The 22,371-nt window shown below is 41.0% G+C and overlaps 1 protein-coding gene across 1 annotated transcript in view; it reads left to right on the top strand.

The window, feature by feature from the left end:
- Window positions 1-15,353: 15,353 nt before the first annotated feature.
- LOC127001434 (alpha-2B adrenergic receptor-like) overlaps window positions 15,354-22,371 on the top strand; it is a 61,679-nt gene continuing 54,661 nt past the window's right edge. The window contains exon 1 of the mRNA XM_050865962.1: window positions 15,354-15,467. Coding sequence (XP_050721919.1) covers window positions 15,354-15,467 — 114 coding nt within the window. The remainder of the gene's footprint in view (window positions 15,468-22,371) is intronic.

Raw genomic sequence — 22,371 nt, 5'->3', positions numbered from 1 at the left:
GTGTGTGGTGGCCAGATTATTTTTTCTTTCTCTCCTTTGTTTCATTTCGTATTTGTTTTAGATTCGGTTTTGCGTCCGTCCTCTCTCCATCTTTGCCGCAAAACTGGTGTGTGGAGACAGATTGCCATTTATTTTCACTTTCGTTATTTTCGTTCTTGTTATTTCATCGCCTCGTCGTTGCATTCTTCCTCCTCTCCTCCTTGAAGCAAACTAGACGGTGTGTGGATTTATATTACTATTTAATTTCATCTCTTTTACTGTTTTATTTGAACTTCTTTAGCCTCAGAGTTTCGCTCTTCCTCCTTTCTCTCCTAAAATAAAACTAAATAAGAAGATGAAAAGAATCCAACTTAAATTCAAACAAAATTAAATTTTAAGAAAGAAAGAAACTACGCACAAGAATTCAAACAAAGCTAAACTATATGAGAAGAAGAAATTACATCCAAGAATTTAGAGAGATAATAAAATATGAGAATTCAGAAGTTATCCCTTTTTCCATACGCTTCAAATCATCAACCAACCTCGCACTGTATTGTATTGCTCGGGGACGACCTTGTAAGCGGATGACACCTGAGTGATTTAATTGATTAGGGCAGGTGGTGTGACGCTAGTTGACGGAGAATAGACGGATCGAGAGGAGCAGACGTCCTTGAGATGAGATGGAAGACAATCGCGCGTATTGGCAGCGTCTGGTTGGCGTTGGTGATTGTGTTGCGCAGCGGGTATAACAACGTTCGCCTCGGCTGTGTAGTGTTTGTTTGTTTGTACAATCGCTCTATTTTTATTATTCTTTATCTTAACCTCGATTCTTTTTTCTTCTTAATTCTTCTTTTTCTTCCTCATCCTCTTCTTCTTCATCTTCGTCCCCTTCGTTTTCGTTTTCTTCTTCTTCGTCTGTCTTCTTCTTCTCCTTCTTCTTCTTCTTCTTCTTTCACTTTGCTGATGCTTTCATTTCTCTCTCATCCACTGTTTTCTCGTATTTTTATAACTCTTTAGATTTCACTTCATTATTTTTCTCCTCCACCTCTTCCTCCTCCTCCTCCTCCTCCTCCTCCTTCTGCTTTTCATCGTATTGAAAGCTCAGTTGGAGACCCGGAACTATCTAACGCGCAATTACCACCGGCAGAGAGAGAGAGAGAGAGAGAGAGAGAGAGAGAGAGAGAGAGAGAGAGAGAGAGAGAGAGAGAGAGAGAGAGAGAGAGAGAGAGAGAGAAAATGAAAAAATGAATGGAATCAATAAATATGTATGTAAATATATCGAAAACAAATCATTCAAATACTAAATTAATGGATGAATATCAGTTAGTCAATAAATATATAGAAAAAAGTATACAAACACCTAATAACTAAAAGAAAGGCGTGCAGACCGTGACAGAGACGCGAGGAGGATACATCGAGATTAGTCACGTTCAAAGAGGCCAGGAAGCGTGTGAGGCGGAACACAGGGAAGCAGTGAAGTGTGCAGGAACCGGAAACATTGACGGCGGTGCTTGTGTGTGTGTGTGTGTGTGTGTGTGTGTGTGTGTGTGTGTGTGTGTGTGTGTGTGTGTGTGTGTGTGCTGTGTGTCACGTACCGCGCAAGGATGACCCCACGCTACAAAGGAAGCGACACACACACACACACACACACACATGGGGATGATAACACACCACTTCAGATACGTGTTCGCGTTGACAAGTTGTGTGTGTGTGTGTGTGTGTGTGTGTGTGTGTGTGTGTGTGTGTGTGTGTGTGTGTGTGTGTGTGTGTGTGTGTGTGTGTGTGTTTGTGCGTGCGTGCGTGCGTGCCAACTCTACAAATAATTAACCTTAAATTAATTAATACAAACTTGTCATCTATCTTAATACAGCTATGCTTTATTTTGTCAATTGATGTATAACATTTGTTGTTATTTTCTTCTGTAAACGAATTAAACCCTCATAGCGTTTCCTTCTTGATATATTTCTTCTATATTGTATTTTTTCACTTTTTTTTATTTTGTAAAAGTATGAAATTCGCATAGTTTCCTCCTTAACTCATTGATATATCCTTTTTATCTGTCTTGTAGACATTGTGTAGCCATTTCCTTTTTATTACAGTGAGGCATATTTTTCTTATATTTTCTTCGCTTTGATATCGATATGAAACTGTTAATTAAATCCTCTATACATCTCCCCCTTAATACTTCCCTCATTTTGCCATGCCTGTCTTGATAAAGATTTTTTTTCTCCTTAATAGTATTCATTTTATATTTTAATTATTCTAACGTTCCCTAATTTATCTTATAAGAGCATTGAATGCGCTGTCTCTTTCCCCTAAACTCATAAATCCAAACTTTTCCTGCGTAATGGTGATACAGTGTAGCTTCCCGTGCTTCCGGTTAATGAATTTCCTTTATCAGTGTCAGTCCCGCATCCTTTTGCTGAAGGTCACTAATCTACGCTGTTATCTATCGCGATACGGCGCAGCTTTTTCTTTTCTCATTTTAGTGTATATCTTTTATCAGCTATCGCAGTCACTTTTCTCTTTCCTTCCTTCTCCCTCCTTCCCTCCTTCACTCCTTCTCTTCCTTCCTCCCTCCGTCAGCGCAACGTCTGTATTTTTCCTTTCCCCAATCTCTCCTTTTCTCTCGCCATTAAATATATTTCTGTAAAAGTTGCTCTAAAAATCTTTCTCCCGCACCGAGGGTATTGTTCATTAGCGAAAATAATTATTCGTTATAAACGGTCCTTTAACTTTCAGCTTACTAAAAATATTTATTTTTACGTAAGCTCAACCGTGAGGGAGGAAGGGAGAGGGAGAGAGACGGAGGGGAGGAGGAGGAGGAGAGGGAGAGAAGGGTGAGGAGAATAAGAATAGAAGGAAAGGTGGGATGAAGATAGACAGACAGACAGACAGACAGACAGAAGGAGAATGGAAGAAGGAGAGAAAGAAAGAATGATTGAAAGAGTAAAATGAGAAAAAGAAAAAAAGAATAAAAAAAGAGGATGGAAAGAAAGAATGATTGAAAGAGTAAAAAGAGAAAAAGAAAAAGAAAGAAAAAAAGAAAGAGGAAGGGAAAAGAAAGAGAAGAAAAAAATAAAAAAGGAGGGAGGGAGATAAGAGAAGAAAGAATGGCGGGGATGATTGGACGGAGAGAAATGAGAGGGAAGGGAGGAAGGACGGAAGAAAGGGCGGAGAAATTTAAAGGAAAAGAAAAAAACGAAAATACGAAGGGAAGAAAGAAGGAATGGAAGGGAAATAAAGAAGGAAAGAGTGAATAAAAGAGATGGTCGGGCAGAGGGAATAGTAAGGAAGGAAAGAAGAAAGGAGGGATCGGAATAAGGAAAGAAAATTTGGCGCGTAAAGAAGAAAAGAGAAGACGAGATAGAGGCGGCTAAGTGAAGATAAGGAGGAAAGAGAAGTAAAAAGAGAAGACCAGGGAGAGAGGAGTTGCAAAGGGAAGATAAAGTGGAAAGAGGCGTAAAAGTAAGAACGTATATAACAGAAATAATATAAAAAATGGTGGACGAAAGAAGAGGGAGGAAAGAACTCGCGAAAAAAATAAGAAAATAGAGCTAAAAAAAATATTAAATAAAACACACACAAGTCAGAATTGTTTTTTAGTAATTTTGACGAAAGAAAAAATTTAAAAGAAGAGAGAACGTGTGTGAAAAAAATAACAAGACGATAAAATAAATGAAAGAGGAAAAAAAACTCAATTCGATACAGACAAAAATATAACACACACCCCACAAAGAAAATATGTCAGAGTTAGTTCTACTTATTGTGTGGGATAAAAAACACATGTGGAGGAGGGCGTGCTGGGAAAAAAAAAATATAGTTGGAGAAAGAAAACCTTGGAAGAGAAAAAATACATATAGAGGGTCGGTGTACTTGTTAGTAAGGGAGAGTAGGGGTGGACTTGAAGAAAAGAGAGACAGACAGACAGACAGACAGAGACAGAAGGAGAATGGAAGAAGGAGAGCAAGAAAGAATGATTGACAGAGTAAAAAGAGAAAAGGAAAAGGAAAAAAAAGAAAGAGGAAATAAAAAAGAAAAAGAAAGAAAAGAGAGAGAGAGAGAGAGAGAGAGAGAGAGAGAGAGAGAGAGAGAGAGAGAGAGAGAGAGAGAGAGAGAGAGAGAGAGAGAGAGAGAGAGAGAGAGAGAGAGGTATACTTGAAAAAATGGAGAGAGATATATGAAGAAAAGACTCAGGGCATGCTTGAAAAAGAAAACTTATGTAGTAGGAGAAAGAAGGCGAGCGTAAGAATGAAATAACAGCGAAAAATGTGGTGCTGGGATGGGCGCAGATGGTACGCCTGACAAAGTGAATTGTGTAAAAATGAAAAAAAAGAGATGATAGGAACGACAAAAGCATCTGAGGATTAAAAAAAGATGAGAGAGAGAGAGAGAGAGAGAGAGAGAGAGAGAGAGAGAGAGAGAGAGAGAGAGAGAGAGAGAGAGAGAGAGAGAGAGAGAGAGAGAGTGGCAACAAAGAATATGGCTGCAATATAAGAGATGGAAAAAAAGAGAAAACAGGCAAGAAAGAGAGAAAGAATGAAGGACAGACAGACAGACAGACAAAGACAGAGGAGACGAAGAAACACCTAGAGGGACAGACAGATAGACATACCCTCTCTATATATCAATCTGTCTATCTATCTATCTATCAAACTCATCTTTAAATGGGACAAAATATGATAAAGGGACATTGTCAGTTTTGTGGACCGCCAGAGTTTCTTCTTCTTCCGTTCTTCTTCTGACTCCTCCTCCTCCTCCGCCTCCCTCTCCTCCTCCGCCTCCGCCTCCTCTATCTCCTCCCTATCGCTCTGATATTCCTGCTTTCCCCCTTGAAAAATGGCTGGACCGTCTCGCCCACCAAGTCATCTGCCGAAATGACGAAAAAAAGATAAAGTAAAAAATTGACCACCAAGGAAATAGATGGATGGAGGCAATATATTTCGCTGTCCCGAGTAATGTGAAGGTTGTTCTCCGTATATACACGTCGTTGTATGGAGTGGAGGGCTGTTATGTTTCTTTTTTTTACCTTCACAGTGTATTAGGATGTTGTATAAATGTGTTCCTGGTTTTTTGACAAGGTTGTTTCTCTGTATACGTTAGCTTCGTTGATTGGAGTGCTGTTTCTCGTATGGTTTGGGGCTGTTTGTTTTCAATGTACGTTATGTTAAAGAAATAAAGTCAACGGGGTGGGCTTGTTTGTTTTCGATATATGTTTTGTAGAAGAAATAAAGTCAAAAGAATGTTTTTTAAAGCGGTTTATGTGTAGGAGTGGTGCTGCCTATCGGTCTCTCTCTCTCTCTCTCTCTCTCTGAAATAGTCATGCACCAGTTGAAGACAGAAGGAGGGAAAGGTTCAGTGCTGCCCTCTACACGGAAGAAGTTTTAAAATTTCCTCTTTGAAGCACTTGTAAAGGCATGATAAAGGTTAAAGCTGTGTATTACCCTCTATTATGAACTCCATTTTCGTTTATTTTATCATTTAACAGAATTATTCTAGTGTTTAGAGAGAGAGAGAGAGAGAGAGAGAGAGAGAGAGAGAGAGAGAGAGAGAGAGAGAGAGAGAGAGAGAGAGAGAGAGAGAGAGAGAGAGAGAGAGAGAGAGAGAGAGAGAGAGAGAGAGAGAGAGAGAGAGAGAGAGAGAGAGAGAGAGAGAGAAGACGGGAGGTGAGGTCATTGACACATTTCCATGCCGCTAAAAAAAAAAAAAAGTTGTAAAGTGAAAATAGGATGGTAATTTAGCCGTAAGGAGAGCAAGGGAAATATTGCTAATGGAACGCCTCGGGAGGTAAACAGTCCTCGCGTCCTTGCCTTTGTATAGGAGGACGGTGTTGTTTGGAGGAGGGCGAGGGAGGGGACGGGAAGCCGAGGGGACGGTAGAACAAAAGGATGAGGAGGACAAGGAGGCCGAGGAGGAGGAAAAGGAGGGGGCAGGAGGTAAAAGAGAAGTAAACAAGTGACTGGATGGGAAAGAAAAAATACTGAAGAGGAGGTTGTGGTAGTGGTGGTTCTGGTTAAGAAAGGAAAACAATAGTCTGAGTTAGAATAGAAAGAAAAGTTACTGAAGGAGCGGAGGAGAGAAAAATGAGAAGGAAGAAGAGAAAGAGGTGGGGGTAGTTGGGTAAGGAAGGAAAAATAAGAATGAAAGAAGTCACTGAAATAATACTGAAGAAAGAGGAGGTGGAAGAGGAGAAGGAAGAGGAATACCGAGAGGAAGAGGAGGGGGAGGGGGGCAGAGGATAGTGTGAGTGAGAGAATAAAATAAAAAAGAGCAAAGGAAATTACCAGAAAAGCTTACAAAAAAGATAAAAAGGAAAGGGGAAAAAAACATTGAAGGAAGTGAAGGGAGAAAAAATGAAGGAGAAATAATTAATCAAAGTAGTAGAGGAGGATATGGAAAAAAAGGCTGAAAGGGAAAAAAAGTGATAAGTTGGAGGAGGAAGAGGAGGCCTACTCTGGGAAACGTTTCTTTTTTTGTGTGGTGAAACAATTTTGAAATAATGGTCTAAATGTTTTCTTCCCTCGTTTCTTTCTCTTTCTTTTTTTCTTTCTTTCTTTCTTTATTTATTTATGTAATCCTTCCTAAGTTCTCTCTTTCCTATCTTTCTTACTACCTTTTCTCCTTTTGTTCTTTTCTTTGTTCCTTCTTTTCTCTTTTTTTCCTCCATTTCTTCATATTATTTCGTTTTTCCTTTCATTTTTTCTTGCGTTCATTCTCCATTTCTACTTTCCTTCATTCTTTCCTTCCTTCCTTCCCTCCTTCCTTCCTTCCTTACTTTTATCCTTGTTTTCATCCCACTTGTCTCCTTTCTTTTCTTCCATCCTTATTTTATTCTTTCTTTATCATGACACACACACACACACACACACACACACACACACACACACACATCCACCCCCTCCCCCCCACACCCCATCCCCGCGCACTAAAAGAATTGGACACACTGGAATGAAAATGCTGTTCGGATAAAAGTGACTCAAAAAATCATTCACCTGAAATTACTTTGACATTAATGCTCTGAATGAAAGCCTGGAAATAGTTTAGAGCTGCCTATTAAATTACACAAGAGAGAGAGGTAGTATAAGATGAAGAATGATGCTCAGTGTTGCCAAAGAAAACACACGGCTATTTTGACCCCACACAATGTTGCCAGCGCTGCAAGACTTAACCCAGTAAAGGCTGAATGGGCGGAGAGTGTTGATAACCTACATACAGGCGGGGCAGCAGAGTGAGGCGGGGTAAGAGGATAGTGTTAGGGCCGGGGCGTGTCTTGTGCCCTGTCGCGATGAAAAGGAGGCACATGAGAGAGGGAGAAAAAAACAGAATAACAGAACACTGCACTTCACTCATAAGATCGATAAGTATTGATAGCGTAAACACGAGTGGATGAGTGTGCGTGAGGCAGAGTAAAAAGAATGGTATTCGCTGTCAGTTTAAGCCTTTCCACCGCCACCTGACGCTCCACCAGGCGATGAACCACAGATGTCACAGACTTTCAGGAAGCAACATAACCTTTCCATTTTCTGCATTATGAAATGGCTTTCTCTTGAGCCGCCTTCATATATTTTTATCGTTTAATGTCAGAGGTCTTTCACCTTCCGTTCTCTCTCTCCAACACTAAATAATTCACCTTTGATGTTACTGAATCTCTTAATATACGAGAGAATATTTCGAGTTTTGGTTATATTAAGAGGTGAATTTCGCTTTGGCCCCCAGACTACACGTTTATCCCACCATGCTGAAGGTCTCTCAGCCTCAGACTAACCCTTTCAACATCTCTCGCTCGCCACAAAGCCTTCGTTTCCGCCACACATCCACCACACTTGACGTCCTCTCCCACACCGCACTAACGGCCGTATTCCACGCTCTCCTTTACCATGAGACCAGTAATTACCAAATAAAATAAAAAATCGGCAGCTTCTAAACTGTTTCCCACTTTCGATGAATCTCACAAAATTCCATTCCAATTATTTTTTTCTTAGCATACCTGCGTCATATTGTTGCTAAAGGAGAAAAGGGTAATATGTTAGGGATTGACATTAACTGTAAAATTAGTTCACAGAAAGCTCGTAGGGAACAGGGTCTGGCGTACTATTGGAGGAATTGATGTCGATGGAATGGCCTATGAAGGGAGGGCTTGTCATAGAAGCGTTCCTCTATTAACATCGTACGTGACTCTCTCTTCTCATCCTCGTCTGAATTATTCATCGCTTCAGCTCAGGACGTTACTCAGGTTCCCCGCAAAACAATGGGTTCGCAGAAGTAACTAACAATTCATAAAACTCTATGAAAGCTAACACGTTCCCTTGCAAGCCTTGCCCAGACTGGTCACGTTCGCTATTTTTCCTTCTCCTCTTCCTGTTGTTCCTTTTTATTGTAACAGGACGCTATACACTTGCGCGGCATAATTAATGTTTCCTGCACTTCATCACTTTACCACTTCATCACTTCCACTTCACCTCTTAGCGTATAGGAGGCTGTCAACACCTGCTTAACAATGAGACAGGTACAGTGTTCTCCATATCTTACTTATCTTTTTTTGTATCTCTTCATTTACCATTTCATCACTTTAACTTTTTTTCTTAGCGTGTAGGAGGCTGTCAACACCTGCTTAACCACGAGACAGGTTCAGTGTTTTCGATATTTTACTTATCTTCTTGTATCTTTTCACCTCTCTAACAGGTCACGGTGCACTTTACTTCTTGATCTACCTCACCTCCAACCTATTTTGTGATTGCTCTCAACACCTTTTGCTCATATAACGAACAGGCGCAGCGTGCAATATTTTCATCTTAATCTTCTTCCAGTCTCGCTTCTGTATTGCAGCTAGATATTAACCACACGCCAACTCCTTTAATATGAGAGGAAAAAGAAGGGCAAATAGACTGAGAGGATAAAAAGGGGAAGAGGAAAGAGAGAAGGATAATATAGGAAAGGATGAACTATTAAGCTTATTCGCTCGTTTGCAAGTAGTCGATAACTTAAGCTGATTCCCCAGACAAGCTTAGTGTTTTATTTTCCTTTTCTCTTCTTTGTATCGTTACCTTTTTTGCCGTAGGAAGACACACTGGGCAATATTTCTAAACATTCTGGCGCCCAAGCTCACATATTTGACAAGGCTTTCGTAGGATTCCTGAGTATTTCCTTAGGTACTTTTATTACCCTTGTGGTAGTTTGACAAAACCTCTATGACACGAACCTACAAAACTACTCATTAGAATCCGACTAAACTCTTTTTCGGCCTTTGGAAATACTTGATGTGAGAGTTGGAATCGTCTAATATTTATTTTACAGGAAAGGAAACAGCTCAAGGGCAAATAAAAAGAAAACAATAATGAATAAAAGCCAGCAAATCACTGCTCCTACAGATGAAACAGAGTTAAGACGAGTGGCCAAAAGATAGGTCAATTTCGGGAGGAGAAATGCCATGATACTCCTCACTTGAAATATGAGAGCGAAGTGTATTGAGTTAACTCAGGCGAGGATGTGGAAAGTGACTCGCGAAGGGTGCTATGGAAGGATATATGTTAAGAGGTATAAAAGAGCGTTTAGGGCCAAAAAAAAAAGACGATTCAAAAGTGCATGAAAGTATGGAAGGGGTTATAGGTGATTATTACAAGAACGGCCCAAGAACTTAGTAGGAATGGTATGAGTGAGGAGGTGCTCGTAAAAGATGTATAACCGCGTGATTGTGGCAATAGTTTTAACCTGAGGGTGGTAAGAATAATCCAGATGATAATGCGGAAAAGAGTGCCTGACGTACGATATTTTCCGGGTAAGAGTGTTTTGAAAGAATAAAGAAAGAGTTCATTTGTAGCGAAAACTACAGCTCTCGAACAGATGACAGTTTGGGGAAGGATGCAACGGAGGAGAGTAATTCAAAGGAGATTATGGAAACACGAGCAGGGAGAGGGCGAAGGAGATGAAGAAAGAAAAAAGTGAAGATAGAGGGAAGGAGAGAGCGAGAAAGGAAGAAAAGAAGATAGAGAGACGAAGAGCCAGAGCAATATATCGTTCAGTAAAGTCGAAGTGAGAGTCTCGCTTAAAGTGTAAATATGGTCTCGTTTTCCTGACACTGATTGGGAAGTCTTACACTGATAATTATGTGGCTTATTTCAAACGGCAATGATGAAAACGCCTCACCTACGATGTCTGACTGTCTGAAAATGTCTTAAAACTTCATCCAATCATAATATTTGGAAATGGAAAGTTTGATGACACTGATGGGAAGTATTAGACAGATAGTTATGTGACTTATTTCAAACGGCAATGATGAAAACGCCTCACCTACGATGTCTGACTGTCTGAAAATGTCTTAAAACTTCATCCAATCATAATATCTGGAAATGGGGTTTTGATGACACTGATGGGAAGTCTTACACCGATTGTTGTGTGACTTATTTCAAACGGCAATGATGAAAAGGCCTCACCTACGATGTCTGACTGTCTGAAAATATCTTAAAACTTCATCCAATCATAATATCTGGAAATGGCGTTTTGCTGACACTGATGGGAAGTCTTACACCGATAGTTATGTGGCTTATTTCAAACGGCAATGATGAAAACGCCCCGCCTACGATGTCTGACTGTCTGAAAATATCTTAAAACTTCATCCAATCATAATATCTGGAAATGGAGAGTTTGATGACACTGATGGGAAGTATTAGACAGATATGTGACTTATTTCAAACGGCAATGATGAAAAGGCCTCACCTACGATGTCTGACTGTCTGAAAATGTCTTAAAACTTCATCCAATCATAATATCTGGAAATGGAAAGTTTGATGACACTGATGGGAAGTCTTACACCGATTGTTATGTGACTTATTTCAAACGGCAATGATGAAAACGCCTCACCTACGATGTCTGACTGTCTGAAAATGTCTTAAAACTTCATCCAATCATAATATCTGGAAATGGAAAGTTTGATGACACTGATGGGAAGTCTTACACCGATTGTTATGTGGCTTATTTCAAACGGCAATGATGAAAACGCCTCACCTGCGATGTCTGACTGTCTGAAAATGTCTTAAAACTTCATCCAATCAAAATATCTGGAAATGGAAAGTTTGGTGCATACATAAGTCAGTAACATCGCCGTTGGACCAAGTGACATTGCAACGTTGCCAGATGGTCGTGCTCAGGCATTTCGCCGCCCAAGAACACATATTTGACAAGGCTTTCGCAGTAGGTGTGGGCATTTCCAATAGTAGTTTCATGACCCTGGTGTTAGTTTGACCCTTCTTTTGTACCGTAAACCTAAGGAAACACTCATTAGAACCCGACTGACCCCCTCTTTGACCTTTAGAAATTGTTAATGTGAGAAGCGAAAGTGTCTCATAACACCAAAATTATACTTGCCGATATCCAACCCCCAAAATGTCTCCTTCACCCCTTTAACTGGTTTTATATAGATTTATCGTTAAAATGGTTAATAATTCGTGTTTCTTGGCAATAGTTATGAGTCGGAAACCGGTAAAAACGATCCTCAGAGTACGATAATCTGGCAACGTTTACTGACAGATCAAATCACTGGAGAACTGCTTTAGGACCGCGTGGAGGCCTCGTGGAAAACGTTAGCCCCGAGGGGAAACTACTCTGGATATGGTGACAGTTTGTGTGGCTTTAATGGCCTGTAAATGGTTATGTGACCCACTTTCCTTCACGACCCTGTTTTTCGTATGGATTAAACTCTCCCTTTAACTCACCCACACTCCCTTACCCTGACTCCCTCTCACCCTCTCTCTCCCTCTCCCTGACTTCCTCCTCCCCTATCCACCCCGCCCTCTCTCACCCTCTCTCTTTTCTCTCCGTATCTCTCTTTACCTCATGGGCAATGGAGCAGCGGTGGCAATGGTGACAGTTATGGGGGTGGTGACAAAGGTTCCCGCGAGAAGCAGTTAGGAAAATAAGGAAGAAGTGAGGAATAGAAGGGAAAAAACTGCAGCGGCGCCTTATAAATCTACTAATCCATTAACAGATTACGTAACCGGATTTCGTAGAGGCAATAAGTCCGGATGAAGAATAGGTGGAAGAGGGATTGAGGAAGGGATAGGAGAGAGGGGAAGGGAGAGAAAAAAATGGAAAGGGAAAGAGGAGGGAAAAGAATGGGAGAGTTAAGGCGTCGGGTGTTAAATTCCCATCACCAACTTTTTCTAATCGGAGAAGACATAGAGCAGCAGCAGAGGAGAAGGGAGAAGGGGGCGAAGTGAGGAAAGGAAGAAGACGAAGGAAAGAAGAGAGAGATAGATGAAGAAGCCACGAGGGAGGGAGAGATATCGGCAAGAAGTTGTATGGTTATTTATTGGTAGGGAGAAGCGAGTGGTAAAGAAAAGGAGTAGAAATATTGGGACAGGGAGGAAGTGAGATAGAGGGAGGAAGAAATAGAGGTCGCATGTCGGTAGGGAGAGGGCGAAGAAGATGAAGAAAGAAACAAGTGAAGATAGAGGGAAGGAGGGAGAGAAAGGAAGAAAAAAAGTAGGGAGACGAAGAAACAGAGCAATATATAGTTTAGTAAAAGTGAAGTGAGAAAGTTAGAGAACGGGAAGTAGGAAGTTTAGGAAAGACGACAATATGGAGATTTAAGAGTGTAAGAAAAAAAATGTAGTCATACCATTAAAGAAAGAATGAAGACATGACAAATAGTAAGATGAAAAAGAGAAGAGGAAGTGAAGTAGAGAAAGAGGAAATAATGTATAAAGAGAAGAGTTAAACATTGGAACAGGGAAGGAACAGGAAGGATGTATATGAAGAATGATGAAGAAAGGGAGAAGGGAAAGACAGATATATAGGAAGGAAGGCAGGACTGGGGAAATGGAGAGAGTTAGGAATATGTGATAGAATTTATGTATCAATAGGGAGAGGGCGAAGTGGGGAAGGGAGGGAAGATGTACATAAGGGAGAAGGAAAAGAGGGAGAGAGGAATATAATAGTTACACATCGATAGGGAACAAAAAAAATTATTGGAGAAACTTTAATGTAGAAAAAAGACTTTACTGAAATAGTGTCACGTTGAGAGAGAGAGAGAGAGAGAGAGAGAGAGAGAGAGAGAGAGAGAGAGAGAGAGAGAGAGAGAGAGAGAGAGAGAGAGAGAGAGAGAGAGAGAGAGAGAGAGAGAGAGAGAGAGAGAGAGAGAGAGAGAGAGAGAGAGAGAGAAGAGGGGGACTTTACGATTTTATTACGTACACGATGACAAGGAGACGATCGCAACTCTGCCGCAAGACACTGATTAGGAATTGACGAGGCGGAAGAGGGAAAAAAATCAGCGAAGAAGCAGGAGGGCGTGAAGGAGGAGAAGGAGGAGAAGGAGGAAGATGAAATAAGACGATGATGACGAGAAAGAGACGAGGAGGAGGAGGAGGAGGAAGATAGAAACTGAATGTCGAAATTGAAAACGATAAAGAGGAAAACGGAAAGGAGCTTGAAGACGGTGGGCGTGAAGACGGAGAAAGGAAGAGAAGGAGGAGGAAACAGATATGGAGAAAAAGATGAAATAAGACGATTATGACGAAAAGAGACGAGGAGAAAAAGGAGGAAGAAAGAGTAAATATCGAAATGTAAAACGATAAAAAGGAGGAGGAGAAGGAGAAAGAAGAATAGTGAGGAAAACGAAGAAGGCGAGAAGGAGGAGGAGGAGAAGGAGGAGAATGAAAAGCGAGCAGGAATAAAACACGGAGCAATGGCGGAGGTCGGGGTGAAGGAACAGAGCGAAGAGGAGGAGGAGGAAAAAAAAAGATGGTGAGAGAAAAATGTAGACGATGAGAAAGACAGTTGTAAGAGGAGACGGAAAGGAGTGAGTGAAAGGAAGAAGCAAAAGAGTAGGAACTTGGCAGAGGGAGTTTTCAGAGGCAAATTGGAGGTGAGAAGTTGACTCTCTGCCTCCATAAATTTTAAGAATGTAGGCGACGGTGAGGAGGGCGGCGAGGGGGGCGGTGAGGGGGGGCGGTGAGGGGGGCGGTAAGGGAGTGGGGAGGCGCTTAAGTAGGTACGACATCCCTTGGAGACCTGACTAGAGTACTCCCCTCCTCTCCCTCCTCCTTCTCCTCCTTCTCCTCCTCCTCCTCCATGAGCCGGCCGGGTGCTGGAAATGGACTCTCGAGGCACCGTGTCGTTTATTCTCTCCTTTCTGCATTTTTCTTCACTTCCCCTTTCTGCCCTGCACCCCCTTCAGTATACACACGCGTGCACACACACACACACACACACACACACACACACACACACACACACACACACACACACACACACACACACACGCACACACACACACACGTTATTATTGTTATTGTTATTATGTATGTATTATTATGTGTGTGTGTGTGTGTGTGTGTGTGTGTGTGTGTGTGTTAAAATCATAAAAATAACAAAAAATAGTACAAAATATTATTGATAAGATGAAAACGTAAACCCCTTTTATGCTCCTTCACTTTTCACGGGGAGAATAGGATCCAGAGGAAGAGTTCCAAGCCCTGCGACCCATTTATAGACTTTTTACGACAGTCCGGAATATGGAGACGCGGATCCTTAGTCCCTTGTAGACCCACGCCTGGCAAGGACCGCCACGGCGTGTGAGAGGTGTGTGTGTGTGTGTGTGTGTGTGTGTGTGTGTGTGTGTGTGTGTGTGTGTGTGTGTGTGTGTGTGTCTGTCTGATTTTTGGTGTGTGGCTTTGGGTGAGTGTGGGTGTGGGTGTGTTTCCAAGCACGCAGTAAACTGGTTAGGGCATTAAGGGATATGGTATCGCCCTGTGTATCCCCTTTTAATGGAACTTTCCCCGGATCAGTATAAAGTCGAACAGTCTCTCTTTGTGAAAATCTTCAGGAATTCTGCACAGATTTCTCTGCACCCTGTTGGCGCATCGCACTCGGCTCCGCTGCAACTTCCACTAAGTTGAAGTTATTCTTGTATTCACTGCATGCCAAACATTTCCTTTTATTCTCAGTTGTTTTCTTCTGTTCCCTGGTTTACTGTTTAAGTGACATCCATGGCTGAGGACCCGCGTCTGAAGCAAACTTGTTCTTTGGGGTGAAATCTCGTTTGGTAGATATTTTCCTGAATATTATTGGAAATAATTGCGTTACCTGAGTAGAAGATACCTTTAAAGTTTTCTTTTTTTTTACTTCACTTCATACTGTTCATTGCTTCATAAATGTTATCTTTCGTTGCTGACAGAATATTAGTGGTACCCTTCCTTACTCAAGTTTAGAATTGAATATATATATATATATATATATATATATATATATATATATATATATATATATATATATATATATATATATATATACCTATTTTATTTTACCAGCGCCCTCACCGTTTCCTTTCTTATTTCGGCCGTGGGTCTCCTTTTGACCTCTAATGAACCTCGTAGGGTCAAATGGGCGTGGGGAGCCTCGTAAACCGTCCCCAGTGCCGGCTTTACGGCCGGCGTGGAGGTCACCTGCCTGGCCCCGCGCCTGGTGTGCGGGTGTGCGGGTGTGCGGGTGTGCGGGTGGGGTGACGCGGCGGAACGGTGTCACTTGTCATCCTACCTCGCCCGCCTCTTTGGTTGTCCTCCCTCCTAGTGTGTCCTCCTCAATAAATCTCTCGGTCTCCTTTCTTATTCGCCATGCTCTGTATACCTCGCTTCCTTCCTCTCGTGCCTCCTTCATATATCTTGTCCTTTACGTTATCTTCTTTATATCTCGTCTTCTCTCAAGTTCATAGCTCTGTGTATCTCTCATCCTCTATCCCATGTCTTTTCTCTATACTCTCTCTATCTATATTTTGTCTCCTTATATATACATTTTTCTTTCTATCTATTTATCTATATATCTAGCTATGTATCGTCTCCATCTTTCTATCATATATCACCTTATCCCTATCTTTCATCATCTAGGACCTGTCTCCTCTTCCCTTGGGCATCGCTGTCAGTGGAGTTGAATTCGTTAGGTCTTTCATCATTTCATAAGCCTATCCCACGCCCAGACACTCTCTCCGCAACACTCCCACATGCTATTCAAGTCTCCTTTACTTGCCTTCCTAATATCCTTCACTTGCTCCTCGCCTCATTTACTAGTGGTGTGCTTATTTTGGTGATTCCCACGTCGACATCAATGCCTCGTTTCTCACATCAATGCATACAATCATCAGTGTGGAAGAGCCTCGAGCTGTAGATGGAATAGGCATAGAGAGAGGAGAAGGACTATGATGGTATTGGGCCTATATATTGTTTACCCTCCCGTATGCCTGATCTCGCTTCATTCATCAGTGGATACAGTAATCTAAGAGGAACAGCCTTCAACGGACCATGAAAGAGAAACAAATGGAGGAGAAGGATTAGATTAGCGGTAGGGGAAGGGGAGACGCGTTAGGGAAGATGCGTTTCCATTAAGCGCCACAATATGGAATTTAGATCGTGGGGGTTTGCTGTGACCGCGTATTTGAAAGGGGAGACACACGCGTTGATGAATTATGTCAGAGCAAAGTCTTTTCACCGGTGAGGACATGTTATTTTGTTGTTAAAGGAAGGTAGTTGGGGCAGGAACGTGAGTGTCTGCATGTCTGAAAGGGGAATTATGACAGCCATGGAATTATAGCTTTGGGGGCATGTTGATATTTTTAACAGTTGTGGGAGGCAGGTTGTCAGGGCACAGACGAGGGTAATCCCACGTCTGAAGGGAAGGATAACGCAATGACGAAGGGTGAGAGAGCAAACGACGTGCACCAGTGTGGGCGTGTTGGTCTTTTCAATGGAAACGCTTATGAAAGGATGGTATTTGAGGCACAGACGTGAATGGCCGTTTCTCTGAAAGGATATAAGGCATGCAATAATGACAACTGATAGCGCAAAGGACTTAATTAAATGAGAACTTGTTGATTGTATTTAGTTAACAGTTTAGACCAGAAATACATGCAGGACAGGTGCGTGTTGCCGCTTCCGTGAACTGGGAGAATACACACAGATGAATGATAGCAGACCAAAGGAGTTAGACAGTTGCGGACTTGTTTGACTTGTTTTAGTGAACGTTTGTGGAAGGAAAAGCTTAGAACACAGAGGTGGTTGGCCGCTCGTCTAGTGGGAGAGAAAGCCTGCAGGAATGAGAGATGCCGAGGACTTACACCAAGGGAGACAAACTGATCTTTTTAGGTTCCTTTTTTAATTGGGCTGAGAAATCAAGAAAATAGCACGTCTAAACGATATATGGAAATCAATGGAAAGAAAGTGTCTATTTTATATTAAGAACTATGTCCTTTTCTGTATTTTCATTTGTATTATTTTTACCATTTACAGTCTTTTTTGTGTGGGAGAGATACGATCAATTACGAAAACAGATCCTACCCCAGAACAAGAAGTAATGCAATAACGAAGTAAAATATAGGCCATTCCCAGGCAGGAGCAGCCATTCCCTCTAGCGTTCGTTCATTCGCAAAATTCATCGCTCGTAACATGGCGGATATATTTGAGAGCACCCTGACTTACGCACGGACGAGGATGTGTGGAGTGTGAATGTCAGCAGCAGCCGCCGTTCACCGCGTAATGCAAAGCTCATCAGCCCCGCACACACAGAAGACCGAGGCACTACCGCTAATAAGAGAAAACACTGTAATCAGACCAGGAGGGTGAATGGACGTGTTTTATGGTTCATGAGCTCAGGACGAGGAACGAAGGAAAGGGAGATGAGGTGGAGTTCTGCGGCAGTGCTTAGGAATGAGTTGTGTGAATGAGTACCGGAATAAGAGTAGTTAGAGTTATATACGTGGGAAATTGTCCTAAAAGTCCCTGTCGGATAAATGAAATAATCGTGAAAGTAAAAATTGAAACACGTGTAAGAAATTGCCCCAAAAATACATGTAAAAAAAGTGAACAAAAGGGATAGCGAAATCATAAGTACAATTCAAAATGCGCTTAATCAAATAAAATTAATAAGCAATATAAATAAATAAACACAAATAAACAAAAGTAACTCAGAAATTATAATTCATGCGAGAAACTGTCGTGAAAATATGATTATTAAGATTGAACTGAAGGAAATACAAGGCTAGAAAAAAATATATATAAAAATTAGAAGCCCTACATCATTATTTCCGATTTTAAGCTAAAGAAAAAAACAAAAACCTACCAGAAAAAGAGGCCTACCAGAAAAAAACGGCCTACCAAAAACGTGACCTACCAGAAAAAAAGACCAACATCATTATTTCCCATTTCAAGCTTAAGGAAAAACCAAAAACCTACCAAAAAAAGGGAAGGTTGCACAAGTAGACAAATTAACTTCTCATTACAAGGTAGACAAAAAACACTCAAAATATGGGAGAAAAACTGATTATTTAGAGGGAGACAAATTTACCTTATCTTCCCCTTCCAAAAAAAAATGATAATATAAACATGATCCGCTTAAAAATTCATAGGCGGGTCAACTTTTCTCTTCAGGAAGGTTAATGAACCCCTTCAGCCCGAACCAAAGAAAGCATCAACGTTAATGAATGGCGATAAAAAACGTTCTCGTGTGGGTTATGGCGTTCATACCCAAATTAATTAAGCATCCTCGCCCCCGCCCTACACATTCCTTACGCCACTTTGACATGCCTCTCCACCTCTTCCTTCTCCTCCTCCTCTCTTTCCTCCTCCTCTTCCTCCTTCTCGTCTTTCATTTCCTCCTTATCCGTCTACGCTTTCTCCTCTTCCTCTGCTTCGTCCTTCTCTCCTCCTTCCCCTTCTTCTCCCTCCTTCTCCTCCGTCTATACCCTCTCCTATTCCTCCTCTTCTTCCTTCTCTCCTCCTTCCCCTTCTTCTCCTTCCTTCTCCTTCGTCTATACCCTCTCCTCTTCCTCCTCTTCATCCTTCTCTCCTCCTTCCTTCCTTCTTCGCCCTCTCCAGCTTCCCTTACTTACCTACCCCATCCTTGTTTCTCTTCTATATCTAACCCCTCCTTATCCCTTTCTGTTTCGTTTTTTCTCATCACTCTCTCCCTCTCCTCTCCTCTCCTTTCACCAGTACGACGCTCTTTCACATACTCATTAGACGGCCTCCCATTCGATACCCCCACCCCATCCCTTTCTGTCTTTCCCTTCCCCAGTGCCACCCTGCATCCCGCTTTTCCAACCCATTCGCCTCATTTCTACTTCACAGCTTGGCCATTTTTTTATCATGTCGAAGCGGAACAGAGAACAAAGCCGCCGTTCCGCATCACTTCGCCTTCAGCCCATCCATGCAAGGAGAAAATAATGAGTGATGCGAAGAAGTGAGACCTTTTTTTTTCTTCTTTTTTGATATTGCGCTCTCAAAGTGAAGTTTCATTTTTGATTAACTCGTTTAACTATATCGTTGTCATTTTTTAATCTTCAAAAAAAAGTTGATAGTTTGAATTTTGAGGAGATAATGAAACGCTGCGAACAGCGATGCAATTTTCATTTTTTTACGCTGCCAAAGCAAGGTATATTTTATCATTCTCCTTTTTATTTTGTTATCGTTATTTGATCAAAAGAAATATAATCATCCAATCTCCAGTGAAAAAAGAATAATGGCGAGCGAAGTGATTTTTTTTTTGGGGGGGAGGTCGCTTCCAAAATGACGTTCACTGATTATTTTTAAGTGCTTTTTTCCTTACTGAGTGTAAAAAAGAATTCTCGTACCATTAAAAAGCAAAAACATTTATATAATATTGAAAGCAGCGGCGTGATGATTTTGGTTTGAAACGAAAATACGGTTTAAATAATTTTACGTAGTTTTTTTTATGATCGATGTTGTTTTTTATTGAAGGAGAGAGTCATGGTCATATGGTACGCCGGGGTGAGGCGGTTCGAATCCCAGAGCCGAAGAATGATCGTCAGGAACAGCGTCAAGCCAATACGGTCATATTATTACACATTTCGGCGCCAAGTACACACATTTGACAAGGCTTTCGTAGGAGTTGTGGGCATTTCCATGGATAGTTGTTTTCCCTTCTGGTACTTTGACTCTTCTTCTGTACCATGAGCCAAAAAAGAACTCATTTATAACCCGACTGACTGAAAAGTGTAATTGCGTGAAAAGATAGGTTAGGTAGACATATGGAGGAATGTTAGATGTGATTTCCTTTTTGTCCTTTGGAAATAGCTGATGTGAGGGGCGGGAGCGTCTAACACTTCCAATCTTAACACTGAACCACAACCCCAAAAGACTGAAGTAGCGACCCTTATGAGCACGAGTAGAAGCTGTGAAGTCATAGCTCATTTTTTCTTTGTTTGACCGCAAGGAAATCGTTCATTCTGTATTTTAATATTTTTCTTATATTTTCTGAACCATAAGTGTGTTTCTTACGCTTGTTTTTTTCAGTTTAATTCAGCTAGATTTTGCAAGCTTGTATGATAAAACTGAATCTATGGTAAGATGGAAATTACTTGAATCACTTTTTGCCCAATGCTGTGAACCGTAATCAGGTCATCGGTGGGAGTGCAATGATGATAATGTGCTTTAAATTCTGTTAATGGTTTCGTAGAAATTAACAAAAAAACATCCATCATATTTTTTTTTGTATTTGGTTAATATTTTTTTTAATTATATCATTCATGCCGCAGACGCACCCTCATACGGAAACAAATTGGAAATAGACAGATGGATAATTATAGAAATAAATAGTTTACTATATATATAGATGTTTAGTTACAAAAATTATTGAGAAAATAGAAAGAAAAGCAGATAGACAAAGAAAGTAGATAAGATTGATGAAAATATGCATCTATCCATCCATCCATCCATCCATCGATCCATCCATCCAGCCATACATACATATAGACAGACAGGCAGACAGACAGACAGACACATATACAAAAAAAGAAAAGAAAGGCAAACACAGACAGACAAACTGACCGATACAGATGTTAAACAGACAGATACAGACAGACATAGATAAACTGATAGATATATGAACAAGATAAAGATAAAGACATGCAGAGAGAGAGAGAGAGAGAGTGTCACATGCACTTTAGCGCCAAATGGTTGTTATAATCGGCAAAGTTCATTTACACGGCAATCACCTTTTTTTTTCACTCAACAGCTGAGGATATTATTTTTTTATCGCATGACACAAGCCTGAAAGTATTTAGCTATTTATTTATTTATATTCATTTCCTCATTGCTGTGCCCCATGAATTTACCTCTGTGTGTGTGTGTGTGTGTGTGTGTGTGTGTGTGTGTGTGTGTGTGTGTGTGTGTGTGTGTGTGTGTGTGTGTGTGTGTGTGTGTGTGTGTGTGTAATTACTTTGTTGTATTTACCTACTTGAAGCTTACCGGAGTTAAATCGTCCCTTATTTGTCCTGCAGGAGTGAATGTGTGCTTGTGTGTGTGTGTGTGTGTGTGTGTGTGATGCAAAAACGTGTGTAAATAATCATAACACATTTTTTCACGACACTTGGATATTTCTGGACAAAGGAATGCAGCAACTACTAACAGATCATCTTTCTTCATTATAGCACCAATCTATCGTACAGTATAATGTCGTATAATATTAGCATTAGTATTATTAGTGCAGTTATTTAAAAGACTGATCGCCCTGTTCCACTTTAATAGCGTATCAGTTAACTTGAATGAAATAAAATAGTTTTACCTTAATGAGCCGTGTAATTAATCGCCTTTTTTCCCTCTTTCGCAGGTGAGTGATTGGCATTCTCGAGAAACATTAATTTCACGAACACCTGCGCTGCCCCGGAGACGAGGCTCAGGTGTGTTCTCTGTAGAGCTCATTTATACGTTCAATTATCTCTTTTGTGTTAATTAATTTCCCACATTAGTTTTATCCTCTCATTCTCAGTATTTTTTCATATCTCCGTTTCTTCTATATCTTCTTTTTTTCCTCGTGTAATTTTCCCACATATCTCACTCTTCCTGACGCCGGGGAATTCATTTTGTCGTTATATATTTTTTACCCTGTTCATGTACCGACTATATAGTTTTAACAGACATCGCTCTAGACATCACCTTTGGGAATCGATCAAAGGCAGAACAGACATGTCAGACAAGGTCCATCATTAAACTAAGGCAGAGGATCCCAAAAGACAATGCGCTTGATGATTTCCAGAGTTGTCTTTATTTTCTTTGACGCAGTAATGTTCATAGTTCAGACATCACTTTCCTTGCTTGCCCATATCGTTACCCTGTCGTCTTCAGCACGCTTCCCTTGTCATCTCAATACGTAGTTCCTTCCCCCTCTAATTACCTGGCTCCTGCTTACTGATATACTTCCTCGGGAGAAACCTAAAACTAAAACACCAATTAATTCGCTGTCTCAATTCTGTACCTTCTCCTCCTCCTGCTCCTCCTCCTCCGCTTCCTCCATTGTTAAGATTTCACCCACGACATAATCTGACTTGCATATGAGTTCCGTCTTGCTTGTCTTAACGGAATAAAGACTGCGGCAATACACACGCGGGAAGGGAAG

The sequence above is a fragment of the Eriocheir sinensis genome, chromosome 21, assembly GCF_024679095.1.
Source record: "Eriocheir sinensis breed Jianghai 21 chromosome 21, ASM2467909v1, whole genome shotgun sequence".
NCBI lineage: Eukaryota > Metazoa > Arthropoda > Malacostraca > Decapoda > Varunidae > Eriocheir > Eriocheir sinensis.
The sequence above is the reverse complement of the archived record's forward strand: the minus strand, read 5'-3'. Positions and strand labels throughout refer to the sequence as shown.